We start from the raw sequence: 16,689 nt of genomic DNA, 5'->3' as shown, positions 1-16,689 counted from the left end.
AGATCATGAACAGCAGGTTGCCATTATCCCTCAAGAGAAAAGTATATAATAGCTGTGTCTTAACAGTACTCACCTACGGTGCAGAAACCTGGAGGCTTACGAAAAGAGTTCTACTCAAATTGAGGACGACTCAACGAGCTATGGAAAGAAGAATGATAGGTGTAACGTTAAGGGATAAGAAAAGAGCAGATTGGGTCAGGGAACAAACGCGAGTTAATGACATCTTAGTTGAAATCAAGAAAAAGAAATGGGCATAGGCAGGACATGTAATGAGGAGGGAAGATAACCGATGGTCATTAAGGGTTACCGACTGGATCCCAAGGGAAGGGAAGCGTAGCAGGGGGCGGCAGAAAGTTAGGTGGGCGGATGAGATTAAGAAGTTTGCAGGGATGGCGTGGCCACCATTAGTACATGACCGGGGTTGTTGGAAAAATATGGGAGAGGCCTTTGCCCTGCAGTGGGCGTAACCAGGCTGATGATGATGATGAGGTGGGCCATTTATTTTCTTCACATCGACCACTTTTATAAAACTGGCTGTGGCTTAGCTGAGGTTAAGCCCAGGATGCGAAGCATACTAGCCTTTATTTTAACGCGACAGCGTTAAGGAGCTCGCGTCGCAGAAAAGCCGGTGTCGTCGGCGTCGGCTCAGGCGTGCGGTGCTTGCTCAGGCGCACATTTCGTTGTCGCGCCGAACGCTGCGTTGCTCGACGCTCATCGCGTCCGATGCGGCGTGCGTAGTCGCTGCGCCGTAGCAAAGCCACCTAGAAACAGTCTCTGCAGCACGCCGCAACCTTCGCTTCTCATTCCAACGAGCAGCTCTGTCTCCAGGAGGCATCTCACCTCGTGAGTGTCTAGCAGAGGCAAGCGCAGCTGCTTATATACCGCCGTGACGCCGCGAGCGACGGCGCGAGTTGGAGTTCCGTTTCTCCTCTGTCGTGACGTCACGATGTCACGTGGTCAGCCTTGAAGGCGTTGCCGCGAGCGACGGTGCGAGTTGGAGCCCCGTTTCTCCTCTGTCATGACGTCACGGTGTCACGTGGTATTGATGGCGATACCGCCGCGCCTGAGGAGCTGGGTTGAGCTCTAGTAATATGCTTCGCATAATAACGCCACGCCGACACGGCCGCTTAGCCTGACCCAACTAAAGTGGTGGCTTCAGCCCCGCGAGGTCGCCTCTTTTTGGGTTGGCGCTGCAAGATGGCAGCGGTGAGCGTGGAAAGAGAGGATGTAACACAGAAGAGTATGAGGACGGAGCAGGTTGGCGTGTTGTGAAGAGAGGAGGATGTGCCAACGAGTAGACAAAATCTCATGGAAGGAAGGATCAGGCAGCGCGCTTTTCAAGCGAGAACGCAACCAATAATAGGTGGAGCAAGGGACAGAGAGCAAGACAAATCATGGCGGCAAGCAGGATGCCCAGTTTGCCGAAGGTAAGAGTACAAGATAATAGTGCCCCCACGTGACGGCTTCAAGGTCACCGACTATGGGATCAATGGCCTAGAATGCTGCATCGCCAACGCCGTGGGAATCCCCAGGAAGCTATCGGAAATGACATGGTGTGTGCCAACTACAAACAGAACATTCTAACGATCAGCACGCCGCCGGAGGAAAGCGCCGAAATATACAGGGCTATCGCTCGACTGAGGACTGGAGACACGGAGTTCGGAGCCAATGCTTACGAGTCGGCTCCGGAGGATAAATCTAAGGGAGTGATGAGAGGAGTAACGCACGAGATGTCTCATAGAGCAATAGTGGAGATGCTAGTAACACCAAGGAATCCGATGGCGCTCGTAGCCAAAAGGATAGGAAACACCACGAACGTCATCGTTCTTTTCGATGGGCATCACGTCCCAAACTACGTGAGATACGGAAGGGCACTGGTCAAGTGCTCACTATAGCAGAAGCAAATAGACGTGTGCTGCCAGTGCGGACGCCTCGGTGACAGAGTCTATGTCTGCCCGAACTCGAACAGCAGGATATGCAGTCCTTTCGTAGGTTCAAAGGGGAGACGAAAGCGCTAACGGCTTTGATAAAGCAAAATCACTCGGTCGTCAATCGATCGCATTATTCTAGAACTCATACCCATGCGGAAAACGAAGGACAGTTTCCTTGTATTAAGTGTTTATAGCAGTTCAAAGTGCAGACGCCATAAATTTCGAACGCTCTTTAAAAAGACCCCAGCCATAGCGGGCAACCGAGCGGGAGTGATTGGAGGTGATTTTAACGGTCAACACGCGGCATGGGGCTACAAAATTGAAGCTCAAAAAAGCAGGAACCTCTGGTTAGACGCGCAACATGAAGGCTCACTGACCTGGAGGGGCAAAGCAGAAGAGTGGGTCTAAAAATTAATCCGCAGAAAGCTAAAGTAATGTTTAACAGTCTCGGAAGAGAACAGCAATTTACAATCGGAAGCGAGGCACTGGAAGTCGTAAGAGAATACAACTACTTAGGGCAAGTAGTGACGGCGGATCCGGATCGTGAGACGTAAATAATCAGAATAATAATAATGGGCTGGGGTGCGTTTGGCAGGCATTCTCAGATCATGAACAGCAGGTTGCCATTATCCCTCAAGAGAAAAGTATATAATAGCTGTGTCTTACCAGTACTCAACTACGGGGCAGAAACCTGGAGGCTTACGAAAAGAGTTCTACTCAAATTGAGGACGACGCAACGAGCTATGGAAAGAAGAATGATAGGTGTAACGTTAAGGGATAAGAAATGAGCAGATTGGGTGAGGGAACAAACGCGAGTTAATGACATCTTAGTTGAAATCAAGAAAAATAAATGGGCATGGGCAGGACATGTAATGAGGAGGGAAGATAACCGATGGTCATTGAGGGTTACGGACTGGATCCCAAGGGAAGGGAAGCGTAGCAGGGGGCGGCAGAAAGTTAGGTGGGCGGATGAGATTAAGAAGTTTGCAGGGACGGCATGGCCACAATTAGTACATGACCGGGGCTGTTGGAGAAGTATGGGAGAGGCCTTTGCCCTGCAGTGGGCGTAACCAGGCTGATGATGATGATGATGAAGGCCTGATCCCCGGGACTGACCAATCGGTTCCCACGAGAATAGGTACCAGCGCTTGCGCGCATACTACGCCAGATTTAACATACACCAAGAGCATAAAGGACACAGTGTGGACAAATACGCAAGACGACTTCAGGAGCGATCACAATATACTAGAAGTAACCGTAAGGGCAGGACCGCGCAGGACAAAGGGTAAAAATCTTGAAATTCTCCACTGGGACAAATTCAAGAAAATAAGGGAGGTGGCCGACGACACGACTCAAGGTATTGACGAATGGACCGAAAAACTAAAGAGACATGTGCGGTAGCTATACGAAAACGGCCCACGGGAGGCGCAGTTACAGAGTGTAGACAATAAGCTTCTACACCTGTGGCAAACTAAGGCAGGGTTGCAACGGAGATGGAAAAAACAAAAACACAACCGGACGCGTCGTAGAAGGATAGCCAAATTGAACAGGGACATAGAACAGTACGCCCAGCAGCTATGCAGATAACAGTGGGAGAAAAAATGCAACGACATGGACAGTCAGGTAGGAATGGCAAAAACCTGGAACATCCTTCGATATTTGATAGACCCGGACGGTACCAAGCCGGTACATAGGCAAAATATGAATCGGCTAATACAAGCGTACCGAGCTACAGAGGAGGACTTCCTCAAGGAACTTGAGAAACGATACCTCTCGTAAGCGATGCCCATCATACACCCTAACAATACAGGGCAGGCAAATAATGAATTAGACAACAAAATCGGCGAGTCAGAGGTCAGGGCAGCCTTACAGAAACTCAAACTGAATACCATTTCGGCACCCAGAATAGATGGGTTAACGAATAAAACGCTAAGGATCATGGACGATGAGTCTCTAACTAAGTTAACAGAATATAATAATGAATGCTGGGAGGCAGGGCAGATTCCGCAGCTATGGAAGGTGGCACAAATCGTGGTAATACCTAAACCGGGCAAGCTACCGCAGATTGAGAACTTGAGACCCATTTCTCCCACTTCTTGCGTGGGGAAACTCATGCAGCACATGGTACTAGCGAGGATAACCACCTACCTCGAGGACTGGGAAGCGCACCCACCCACGATGATAGAACTCAGGAGAAATATCTCAGCGCAGGACGCTCTGTTACAACTAAAACACCAGATCATAGAAGATTCGGGCAGATCGACAAAGGCAATTCTCGGGTTGGACCTAAAAAAAGACCTTCGATAAAGTAACACATGCAACGATACTAGTAAAGTAGGATATATAGGAATGGGAAAATGGACGTACGATTACGTACGCAATTTCCTAACGGGTAGAAAGGTAAAGATCGCGATAGCGGACCTAGTTTCGGAGGAGATAGAGATAGGCAGCGCAGGCACGCCACATGGCTAGGTATTATCCCCGATGCTATTGAATCTGGCGCCGATCGGGCTGCCAGCCAAGCTACAAGAAATCGAGCGACTCAATCATACCTTATACGCAGGCGATATCACCATATAGATGGGTGAGAAACGGAAGTGACGGGCAAATAGAACAAACGCTTCAAACAGCGGTCGAAACAATCGAACGACATCGAGGGGGGACAGTGCTAACCGGCTCGACAGAGAAATTGGAGCTGTTGCTGTACAGATCTACTCACAGAGGTCGCAAACCAGGCAACTATACAGGGAAGATCTCAGCCATAGAGAGGAGGTACAGTTAGAGACGGCCGATGGGAAACCCATACCCATGGTCGATAGAATCAGGGTATTGGGACTCCTCATCGAAGCCAAGGGCAACAACGGAGAAACCCTGAGAAGATTGGAGTGAACTGTAGTGCAAATCATGAGCCTAATCAGAAGGATAGCAAGCAAAGAAAGTGGGATGAGAGAGGAATACACGATCAGGTTTAAAAAATGTCTTCGTAATAAGTAGAATAGTACACGTAGCGCCGTACTCGAAACGGCAGGTCGCGGAAAAGATCAAACTGGAATGCCTCATTCGGAAATAATACAAACCAGACATACGGCTACCAATCAGCACCAGCACGGACAAGTTGCTACAATTAGGCCTACACAACATGATAGACAAGGTCATTGAAGCGCAATGTACGGCACAATATGAGCGCCTCTCTAAGACTAGAGCAGGCAGACACATCATAGATTCACAACAGCAGGGCGAGAACAGAGAAGTCCGGGCATGTCAAAGTTCTCTGTCGTCGTCCTGTCGTGCAGCACTGGGTTGTCGAAGACCCGCCGTGGTTGCTCAGTGGCTATGGTGTTGGGCTGCTGAGCACGAGGTCGCGGGATCGAATCCCGCCCACGGCGGCCGCATTTCGATGGGGGCGAAATGCGAAAACACCCGTGTGCTTAGATTTAGGTGCACGTTAAAGAACCCCAGGTGGTATAAATTTCCGGAGTCCTCCACTACGGCGTGCCTCATAATCAGAAAGTGGTTTTGGCACGTAAAACCCCAAATATTATTATTATATGGGTTGTCGAAGATGAACTGGTTCCGATTCCGAATAACACAGCGTGCGCGCCTCGCGGCGAGAGATAAAACGCCACCCGTAACACACACACACGCACGCACACGCACACGCACACACATACACGCACACACACACACGCACACACACGCACACACACACAACTGACGCGCCTCTTCGCCCAGCAGCGGAGCCCGTGCGACGGCGTGTTCTACACGTACTGCGCCAGGGCCCCGCCACAGTTCCTGTACGATGCGCGCTCCCAGACCTGCATCGAGTCCGGTGAGGACGAGGTGGAGCTGTGCAACCACAGCCCCAACCGGTTCGCCACCAAGGCGGACTGCGCCAGGAGCTGCGTGCACGGCTTTGCACAGGCCGACAGGTGCTTCGACACGCCCGTCTTCGCAAAGTGCACCAGGTGCGCTCACGGCGGCTTGCTAATGCCGATGCCATTGCAAAAGAAGAAAGAAAAATACGCTTCCTGAAATATGATTTGTAGATGTCATTTATAGAACTAGGAAACATGTTGCGAGCACAGTTGAAAGGGTCAAAACAGTCGACGCTATACCAACGAAGTAATGCAGCTGACCTTTACTGGACCCTGTGATTATCTTATGTCGGCGCGGCTACGCTGCTAACTTGATTCGCAGAACTAGGAACGAACTAGGCCCTCTGAAAGGATTAGTGAAATTTTTACAAACCAATCAGTTTGTGAGCACCGTTGTATGCAAACTCTAAAGTAAAAAAAAAACTGCGTAATAGCGAAATAGGGGTTTTGATAGCAACTAATTAATTCCCCCAACCAGTAAAAGGTCACTTGCTTAAAAAATTGTGTTGTCGATGCTTGAGCAATAATACAAATAAAAGAGTAGAGCTGCGCCCAAGAAAACGAACGAGCGAAATAGACAGGAGTGCTATTTGACCAATGAACCACAATTAAGGAACAAGTAACTGACGAGTGTTAGGTGACCTGGGGTGCTATGTAAGAACGCCCGAGTTTCGCAAAGTTGGGGATCTCCGCGAGCTCTGGCGACGCATTCAGAAGAAGGAGCTAGTGGCGTCGACACGTAAAATTCGACCCTCGGCACGCCTCCAGTTTCATTGGCTTATCTGTATTCACTCTTGGGCATTATCAAATGAGCGGCCGAAAAAAGAACGGGAGTCTCGAAGTCAAACCGTCGGTGCCTTCTTTCGTTCGTTCATCATTCCACCCAGCACATTACCGGTACAAGTGAATTATAGCAATGTTTGAATGTTAATCTATTCGAAGAAAGGATAGGGTTGCCGTGAGTACGCGCCACATCTGCACTGTTCGCATTCGGCGGTGGATAGATAGATTACAGCCTCTTTTAGAATAAGGGCCCCCAAAGATAGAGGCCCCCAGAGTTAGGTGCTCCTAACAATTAGCGTGTCGCCGCAGCACATGCACCGAACCCAAACGGTATTACTGGGTTCGGGTTTTCGCTCTCCCTTAAGGCTAAATTAAAAAAAAAAACATAACTGCATGGGTGCCCCAAACTGCCCAAACCAGCTTTGCGACATCCCAACGTCGCCGCGACCATGTCACAAACGCGTCAATGCCTCCTCATTGAAAATAATAGACTCGGAGGTGTTCTTTTCATCCTGTAAAGTATTATTGATTTCATTAGTTCATGATTTCCTTTTTGTCTGGCATTATGTTTTCATTTTCCTTCCGCGTGCAGGAAGAGCGCTACGATCGCGTGGCGCTAACGCAAGCCGGAAACCCTATTCTAAAGCATCTTTCCGGCGGGGCTGACCGCCAAAGCAAAGCGGTCGCTTGATTTTCTACCCTAGGCTCCACCTCACAAGCTGGTTGCAGTAGGGTGGAAAGTACGAAGAGCGCGGCGGTGGTGTCCCGGCCTCACACCAAATTGGCGCCATTCCACGTTGTGTTTCGTGGTCTAATCACTACAATAGGTATTGCTGTGCATATCGATGCAATTTAAGACCCACGACAAGGCCTCCATCTTTATTATTTTAAGCTCCTTGGCTTTAGTACTGCAATTTGTTTTGTTTTTTTACTTTCCACCAAGACCATTGAAGAAATAGTACCTTGCACATTCGGATATTATCTCGCAAATGTACCGGAGATCAATACATAGGCTCAGCACTGATTTGAGCCTACTGCTCAGAAAGTACTGAGAACATTTTTTTTGCGTGCAGTTAGGTGCTGGTAGCTTCGTATGCGCTGTGCTTTCGACGTCGCGTTCACGTTGAAGCGAGAGATGCACGAAGGTGAATTCGCTCATTGCTGCTGCAGCAAATCCTCGCTCCAGCATTCTGAAAGCGAGTTTGCGCTGTCATCGAGCGAGATGTGTTCATGTTTACCTGTGCGCGCGTGACACCGTGCTTGTTAATTTAGGTAATAAGCGAATGTTTACTAGTTTACACTGCCGATAAAACTACTATCCTTCCTTTACATAGCTATCTACTAATTTACCATCGCAATCGATGCTTCGCTTTTCGGGCGAAACTGCGACTGTACTGTGGCTCGGTAGTTGTCGAAGAAAATTGCTGGTTAATTCAACCAGGGGCGATGACAGGCGATTGTATGAGCAGGAGATTAGGTGTCAGCCCATCTTATGAGTTTTGTCAAACGTTTGCATGAAAACTTGTTATCTTCAAGACCGTAATGTGAAGTAGCAAAAATGCCTTGAACTTGCATTTATACTTTTGGGGGTGCTTTTCTTGTTTTACATATTTTGCGTTGGTTCATGCTGATTACCGAAAGAACGCAAATTTTTTAATACTAACCCTCAATGACCGAAGTTTACGGTTCTCAAACAGCTTTTTGTTCAATGAGTAGGCCACCCTGCAGACTACATATACGTAATACAGACAGCTTACTCGAAAGAGCCTGGGTGTTTTATGTGTATCCTTCTAGAGCGCACAAATGAAAACCTGTCCTGCCAGGCGTTCTACATTTCTGCATGTGTTAGACAACTGTCGTGTTTTGTTTTTTGTCTCTACTTTTGCGCTGTAACCTGGTGAGGATTGCTGAATAGACCTGCTTGTGCAATAAAGAGGCATACCGAAAAGATGGGGCTGTCCGATTCACAGTGGCTTCGTGATGCTGCTGGAATGGCGTAGCGGCTGCATCATGTTGTTTGTCTCAAAACTGCGACTGATTATTAACCGTGATACTGGCTGATATAAACATTCCCATGGTCATGTAGTCGTCCGTGCAGTCGAACGACATAAAATTTGTTTGGGATAATTTCGGTGAAGCACGAGTTATAGCCGTATTATGTGACTTTGCTCCTCCCGTAAAAGACTAGCCAATGTATCGATGGCAGACGAGAATTCCGAAACGTTTGCAACTCCACGGTAAGCTAAATAGTTATGGCAAGTAAATAGAACTTGGCGTAATGTTAGAGACGTCTTAGTGGGCCCTTGCACAATGATCGTTTAGAACATAGATTTAGAGCTACAAGGCATTCGCGAGAAAGGTGGCTTTGCCCCATAGCGTGTTCTGCGGACGGATCACGCCAATAAAAATCCCGAGGTGGGATCCACTTACAGCTTCCCTGCAATATCACACAATAACCATAAAAACACAACCAAACTTAGAAAAAAAAAGGTGCTACCTATAGACTTTTTTATCGACTTCCGTGAGGAGCAATCGTAGGTCGCGGACACCCGGTAAGCACGCTAAACAACGCAAACGAACAAAAATACTGTTCAAAGAGTGTGGTGCGGTGTATTTGGCGTTAGGGCAGCGACAAAAGATCAACATAATGAAAAATTTGGGCTCTACCTATTTGGATTCGGATGGTTCGCTGAGACTCGCATGATCTCGCGGTAGGGCCTTTCAACCGATTATGCCATGGCTGAAAGCGAGCGCGGATTGACACAGCGCGGCGGAGCTTGCCTTCCTGATTGGTGGAAATCTGGCCAGCTTCGCAGTGCTGCAGCCAACTTGTGAGATGGTCTACATGCCCTTATTGTAAGCCCCTCCTCCCTAATGTCTGAAAGAGGAGACACGCCCATAAAGCGCCCAAGAAAGGCGTGGCAAGCGGCTTACGCCGAGTGTGTCACGCCGAGCGGGAGAGTCACGGTATTACGATATTTAATTGATAACAAAAAAGTCTGAGTTTCGTCCTAAAGGCAAAGCGTTCATTGGTATAGCAAATTATGATATAGCTATACGAAATAAGTCGAGAAGTGTAAATATTCGCTTACTAACTAAATTAACAAGTGTGGTGTCACGCGCGCACAAGCAAACACGAACAAATCTCAGTCGACGACCGCGGACACTCGCTCTCAAAACATTGGCGCGAGGAAGCGCGGCAGCTGCAGCGAGCGAATTGACCTTCGTGCTGCCTCTCGCTTCAATGAGAACAAAGCGGCGAGGACGCAGTGCTTGTGAAGCTATCAGCACTAGGCGCAGTGTGTCCCCATCACAGATCGCTTTCAAGATAGTGCCCCCACGTCCGCGCTCGGCTGCACAATATACGAACGGCCCGCTCCCGGTGCTTTCGGGCGATGGAATGCGGGGCGATTCCTCCCCGCCTACTTCCATTTGGCACGCGAGATTGAACCACCATCGTCGGCTCAACCTCTCACGCTTTCACTCGCACCCACAGCCTACGCCCGCGGCCATGATGTTATCGCATTGGACTTTATACGGAAAATCACGACGACGCCGATGGCAGAAATAAGACTGCAGTGTCCGTGTAATTGCTATGCCAATAATAAGCGACGCTGGCGCGTAGCATTGCCGTCTTTTGCGGTTGAAACGAGTGACGGCGTACACAAGGTTCGCTCGTGTTGACATACGCGGATTTACGGCTTTCTCGAGATTTCTTGTGGGCTGGATTTGCGCGTACCGCGCCAATATTGGTCACTGATTACCGTGAAGCAAATTCAGGTAAGCGATAACCTCAGCGCATCCGGCATAGCACTGCTGGAAGAATTTTTGTTCAACTACGATGTTTCGATGTTTTCTTAAAAACTCGTACAGGTTTGCTTCGTAGCTTGGTGCGGCAATCGGGTGCATGAAAATCGCTTCATTTCACAAGTGGAACGATGGAAGCAAATGTACCGTCACCTCCTCGCCGTCCTCCTCCTCTCGCTCGTAGGCATGACGTGAAGGTGAAGCAGTGGTACTTCACGGGCAGCACCTGCGCCAGTTGGCCCTTCTTGCGTGGCCGTTGCCCCGGTAACGAGACGCGCACGTTCGCCACGTTCGCCGACTGCCTCCAGCGCTGCGTCACCGGGGCGAAAGAGGGAAAGCGGCCCTGCGAGCCCCTGGACACCGGCAACGCGAGGACGTGTAGTCTGCAGGAGCTCAGCTACCCGTACTTCGCCGACAGCGTCGGGGACCGCGTGCGCTGCCTGGCGGCCTCGGTGGCGGGATTGGCGAGGCACCGATGCCTCGCGGGCACCAACCGTTTCGCCACCAAGGCTGCCTGCCACAGGGCGTGCGTGCAGGGCTCCGACGACGGCGTTCTCGAGTTAGGCTGGTATTGAGACCCACTATAAAGATCTTGCGCACACGATATGAATCTTGCCCCTTCACATATTTACTAACGAAAAAAAAAACGACTTCTGTCAAAGACGGCTTGAAGGGAGCCATCAGGCTTGACATCATATACATTCTACAATCATGGTTTTCTACCGTGTTAATGTTTCCCTTCTATCCAGGCATGGGTTCATTCATTCATTCAAAGAACTTTATCGAATGCCCTGTGATTTGGTGGGGTGGACCTGGACCGCGCCTAGGTTTCAGCCAAGGGCTGTTGGCCCTTGGTGGCTTCCTCGGCTTGCTGTACGGCCAGAGCTAGTGCTGCAGGTCCGAGTTGAGCAACGAAGACTCCCAGCGCGCGCAGAGCCTGTCGCTGTTTGAGGCTGCATTACCGTTATTGATTATTATAGCCGTACATTCCCTAGGATATGCTCCAAATTGTCTTTAGACTCGCTAGTCTGCGCTTGTCAGTCGCGTACAGATCTGGGTGTACTAGGTTCATGATAGCTGGACTCGGATAGGATCTGCTCTGTAACTGCCGCCATTCGACAGATTGATTGTTGCTTAATTTTGGGTGCGGCGGCGGGAATGTGCGCCTCTGCAGACTACGGCGTTGTCTACTCTAAGAAAAATCCCGGGGAAAACGGGAGTAACTGGGCCATAATTCCTAAGAAGGGCGCTTTCGTCCCTCAACTGCATGAATGTGCGTGCCGTGTGGTAATTTTCGAGAGTAAGTGTTTAGGCCCTGGTCAGAAAGAGAGCAAGGGCAGGACGAACGACAACAGTTACTCCCCATCCACTTCGCTGTTTGCGTCCGTGTGATGGAGCGATGCGGCGAAAACGGTATTGTCTATAAATCCTGAATAGCTCTAAGTTCGTGCACTGCCTATTGAACTAGGTGCAAAGCAGCACCTTGCCTCTTCGTGAGAAAATGGCGTGAAATTTAAAAGCTTGAATGTGAAGAGCCATGCCCTTCGTGCGCACAATATTAGTGAGCGGTACACATTAAACACACAAGTCATGGATAGACAGATAGATTATCTGGGTCAATATTGCCTAAGCTCATTCCGTTCCAAGGAGGTTACGAACTACACTGACGCGATGTGTAGCCCAAACGGTACACGCTAAGCGACAGAGAAATTGGCCTTCTCAATCGTCTTGGGTGCCCCGTTTGAGCTCGCTACACGTATGTATCGCGTAGTGCCTCAGTTTAAATCACCCTAATAATACTCACGCTGATTTCTTTTCGCAGTCGCTGATGGTTGCAAGTGCACTCAACGTTAGACTCTCACTGCATAGCATGCACAAAATGCCAAGTCGCTTTTATATTACCGCACTTGCGTTCCGATGCTTAACCTTGTCTCAATAACCGGTCCTCTCATCCGACCACCGTGGTGAAGTGGTTAGAGCACCTGACTTCTTGCTTGAAGACTGCTTGAATTCGAATCCTACTTTCGGGCACGTTTTTCTATTTTCTTTAGCTCAGTAATTTTTTATTAGGGTATAAATGCCTAATTTCGTTAATTCCACCTTTGCCGAGCATCGCAATGAATTACCGTTACTCCTTTGGGGAGCATCGGAAAAGGGCACCTGTTAGTCCTCGAAGGAGTAAGCGCATGGGGAGTAACTCCCAGGTCAGTTAGTCCCCAAAAGGACTAAACTCCCTACCTCTTTTAGTCCTTTTTTTAGAGTGTATAATTTCATGAAATCTGGTGATGCAATCTTCCCACTCACACTCGTCAATAGACGGTGAGGCGGGGCTAACCGAGGCTTGGTCCATAAGCCTTCGAGACCAGGGGCGTAGCCAGGGGGGGGGGGGGGTGCTTATGGGGCTTACCGAGTCTTGGTGCGTAAGCCCTCGAGTCCAGGGGCGTAGCCAGGGTGGAGGCTTATGGGGTTTGAGCCCCCCCCCCTCCTCCCCGAAATTTTTTTTGTGATGTGATGGGCCGCCGACCAAACAACCCCCGACGCCGGAAATCATTCTGAATTTTGTCTAGAATGTGTTTTGCATGCTCGAAAAGACATTTCGGCGCGAAGATTGTGAACTCGGGCTGGATCTCGTGGCAACGCCCATGCACCTGGAGTCACATAACGCCCTCACCCCCCCCCCCCCCCCCTCATGCATCCCCATCCCAGCACAAAGTTTCAAAGACACGTTGATGGCGAGCGGGCTCGTCGTGGCATCTCGCAGAGGCCGCAGTATCTACGGACCGCATGGTTTGAATTGCTAAATTTTATGGGTGTAAAGATCACATAATCTTTTGATGTTAAAGCTGCATTGACATTTCCAAAGTCGTGCTTTACAAGTCTGAATTTAAAGTCGTGCTTTTATGTTCAATTCCGGATCTTTCTGAGTTTAATGCTTATAAACATTTGACGCCAAAGGTGCATGGACTTTCTAAAGTCGTACATCGGACCATACAATGAGACATGCCAAATAAACACACAATCAGACAAGTTGACAATGCAGGCAGCGAGGTTCTTTGAGACGAAGCGTTGTCATGGTTCATTTGTGCCATCATGCCACAGAAAAGAATATCAACATTTCTTTCACCTGCGCCAAAGCATCCATGTCAAGACGGTAAAGCCAGCAAGGGTAACTGCGCTCTCATTTATTTTTCTACTTTGGCTTTTATTCGCAAAGACACATTGAGTCTCTTTAATTTTCTTGTTTTCGCTACCCGCGCTCTGCCAGAGCCAGCCAGAGGTCATGCGTTTTTCACGTCTTGCCATTACAACCGCGCGGCACACTTTGGTGCGCCGCGCGGTTGGCCTCATAGAGTTTTGGACGCTTTCTGGCTAGCAGGCGACAAAAAGAAGCAATCGTCGCTCGCCGCCACCATTGTGTGGACTCGACATACTGCAACGCGTTCGCTTGAGGGCATCACCATCATTTCAATGTTATCGCAACATCTACGGAAATACTTTTATCTCGCCAGTGTAGGATAACGAGCAGCATGCATTGTTTCTCTGTGGACCAAGCGTCTCACGTTTTCATCAATATTCCTTGGGTAGCTACATTAGGTGCCCAAAGTAGGCATTCGATTGTGGCCAACATGCTTTCCTTTGCGTTTCTTCATTTCGATGAAAACTTCCGAATAAATAGTTTCTGTCTTTCTCTCTAATAAGTATTAGTGTTTTTCAGCTCACTGCAGAAACACAACGCGAGATGCCCGCTTGCGCATCGTGATTTCACTGCTCCCAAGCGTTTCGCGAACAAACAGCCATAGGTGCGCTGCCGCTTAAAAAGTGACATGGCAGCGACGCAAGCGTTGGCTGTTTGATTTAAGCTAGCAACCGTTATCTCCTGCGCTGGGTAAAACGACTGACGGACGTGGTGGCAGTGATAGGTGGTAGTTCCAGGCAGCGATAAACAGACTATCGTGCATCGGCTGTTAAAGCGCGATCAATTCCATGATGCCTTTTTCCAACTAGGAAAAAGCAGACTTGATCCTTACCCTAGGAGCTGCAGGCGGACAGAGACGGCAGGCTGCAAAAACATTTCGAAGCTGGCACCCGGGAATGCGACCGAGCCCAATGATAATATTCAACACCTATGAGTCGCTGAAGCAAGCCGGCAGGTTCACAAGGAAGAGGTAGAGAGCTTCACTCATAAGTAATGAGGTTCGTTCCAACGTTTTGTCTTTCATGACGGCTAATCTGCACGCTAGCACGCGCACCGTGAGCGCACAGCTCCGTGTGTTCACCTCAACTCCCTGGATAAATTTGAAAACAGCTGGACTGCAGCCTTATCACCTGCAGTTGCATCAATGCCTGGAGTCAAGGGATCTCCAAAAGAGACTCGAATATGCGCATTGGATTTTGATTCAGGTGGAGGAGGATTCTGACTTTCTCACCAAGGTTTCCGGACTGACGAGGCGAACTTTTCCCGAAATCGCCAAGTAAATATTCACAACGCACACTATTGCAGTGAGCGAAATTCCCACTGGCTAGGAATATCCCGACACCAATATCAGTGGTCTTTTAACGTTTGGTGTGGAATATATGTCAGCACAGTCATTAGCCCACAGTTTCTTAACACTCTGGCTGGCAAAAGGTATGTAAGTAAGTTCCCCAAAGGCCCGGTTGAAGACTTCTGCTACAACATGCCACTATCCCGGCTTGACGCAATGTGGTTCAGCACGATGGTGCGCCAGCCCACAGCTGCAGTCAAGTACGAGCCTAGATTGATGTTACCTTCTCAGGTCAATGGATAGGGAGAAACGGGCCTGTCATGTGGCCGTCAAGGTCACCCGACCTCAACCCTCTTGTCTTTTTCTTGTGGGGCTATATTAAGGATCACGTATATATACACGGCGGAAACGACGACCCCAGAAGCCTTACAGGAGAATATAACTGAAGTCTGCCACAGCATTTCACCGACGTTGCTCAAGGCAGCGATAGCAAGCTTTCTCAGAAGATCCCAGTGTTGTATCGCTGAAGAAGGTGACCTCTTCGAGCGCTTGCTGTGAAAGCGCATGGAAAATAAACGCAAATTCATTGAAAGACTGCGTCTGGTCAATTAGGATACTCTTATTCGAACATTTTCAGCCTTCTGAAAACTGAGTTTTTTTTATTTAGAGATGTTCAATTTGCTTAGAGCTATCGCGAAATGACGGACCTGTTAATTCCGTCAGCAGAAGCGATAACAGCTGTGTCTGCTTATCGCTAAACGAACTGTGGCGAGGGGAGCACATCGCTAGCGTAAATGGCACAGCCAATGCCTACGTCGCTGCCCTGTCGCCTTTTAAGCGTCTGCGCGCCTATGGCTGTTTGTTCGCGGAATGTTTGGGAGGAGTGCAATCACGACGCGCATGCGGGCATGTCGCTTGGTGTTTTGTATTTCGTGGGCATCATCAGTGAGCTGAAATACACTAATACTTAAGAGATATATAGAAAGACATAAACTGCTTATTCGGGCGTTTTGCAAACCGCTCTGCAATATTATAATTAAATTATTTTCCTAGCTTCGTCACTTCAGAAGCTGGTGTATTAATCTTGACTGAAAATCTAATTAAGCAAAATACAAGAAATGGCGTGACACACTGCATACAAAAGTGAGCAACATGCACTTAGTCGCGTCGTCTTAGCGTGGATCGGCATATTTTTTACCTCTGGCTAAAGTTAACTGAAGCGGCCTGTATACAGTGACTTTTGCTTAATTACTTAGATATATTGGATACTTATACGTATATTTAAATATCTTGTTGCGAGGTATTGTGGGTACATGCAGTGAGCTTTGTTTGCAGAGACACGTTTTTGCTTTTTATCTAGCTTTATCTTCGCATTTGTGTATTCCATTGTACTTCGCATTTCTAATGTATATTTTGCATAACTGTTGCTTTTTATATGTGATCACTGTTGCGACAACAATTTAGGTGCAATTACAATACAAAGCCGGTGACAGCTGCTCTTGCGCAGTACATTGAAACGAAGGACAGCGTCACTGAGATTTTTCCCTGGCAGTTGCATATGTACAAAAATGTAAACAAGGTTCTTGAATGACAAAGTTTTATTAAGATATTTGTCCTCAACTTGTTCATTTCACGGCCTTTACATTTATCACATCCACGGTATGCACTGCTTTGCTGATTTCGCACTGACATAGTTCTAAAGTTCGTGTGCTATTTTCTTTCTTATTAAACAGACAAAAAACGTGGAAGCATTCATATCCGTTATTTCTGGCATAATTTTTGGGACATAAGAATGTATTCTTTTATGAA

The 16,689-nt window shown here is 48.5% G+C and overlaps 1 protein-coding gene across 3 annotated transcripts in view; it reads left to right on the top strand.

The window, feature by feature from the left end:
- LOC135919578 (uncharacterized) overlaps nucleotides 1-11,020 on the top strand; it is a 58,647-nt gene extending 47,627 nt beyond the window's left edge. The window contains exons 4-5 of one of the 3 annotated variants that reach the window (XM_065453498.1): nucleotides 5,664-5,896; nucleotides 10,581-11,020. In XM_065453498.1, the coding sequence (XP_065309570.1) occupies nucleotides 5,664-5,896; nucleotides 10,581-10,971 (624 nt within the window). In that variant the 3' untranslated portion in view covers nucleotides 10,972-11,020. The remainder of the gene's footprint in view (nucleotides 1-5,663; nucleotides 5,897-10,580) is intronic. The other 2 variants (XM_065453497.1, XM_065453496.1) reach the window with 2 other exon arrangements.
- The last annotated feature ends 5,669 nt before the right edge of the window (nucleotides 11,021-16,689 follow it).

The sequence above is a fragment of the Dermacentor albipictus genome, chromosome 8 (assembly GCF_038994185.2).
Source record: "Dermacentor albipictus isolate Rhodes 1998 colony chromosome 8, USDA_Dalb.pri_finalv2, whole genome shotgun sequence".
In the NCBI taxonomy this organism is placed as follows: Eukaryota; Metazoa; Arthropoda; class Arachnida; order Ixodida; family Ixodidae; genus Dermacentor; species Dermacentor albipictus.
The sequence above is the reverse complement of the archived record's forward strand: the minus strand, read 5'-3'. Positions and strand labels throughout refer to the sequence as shown.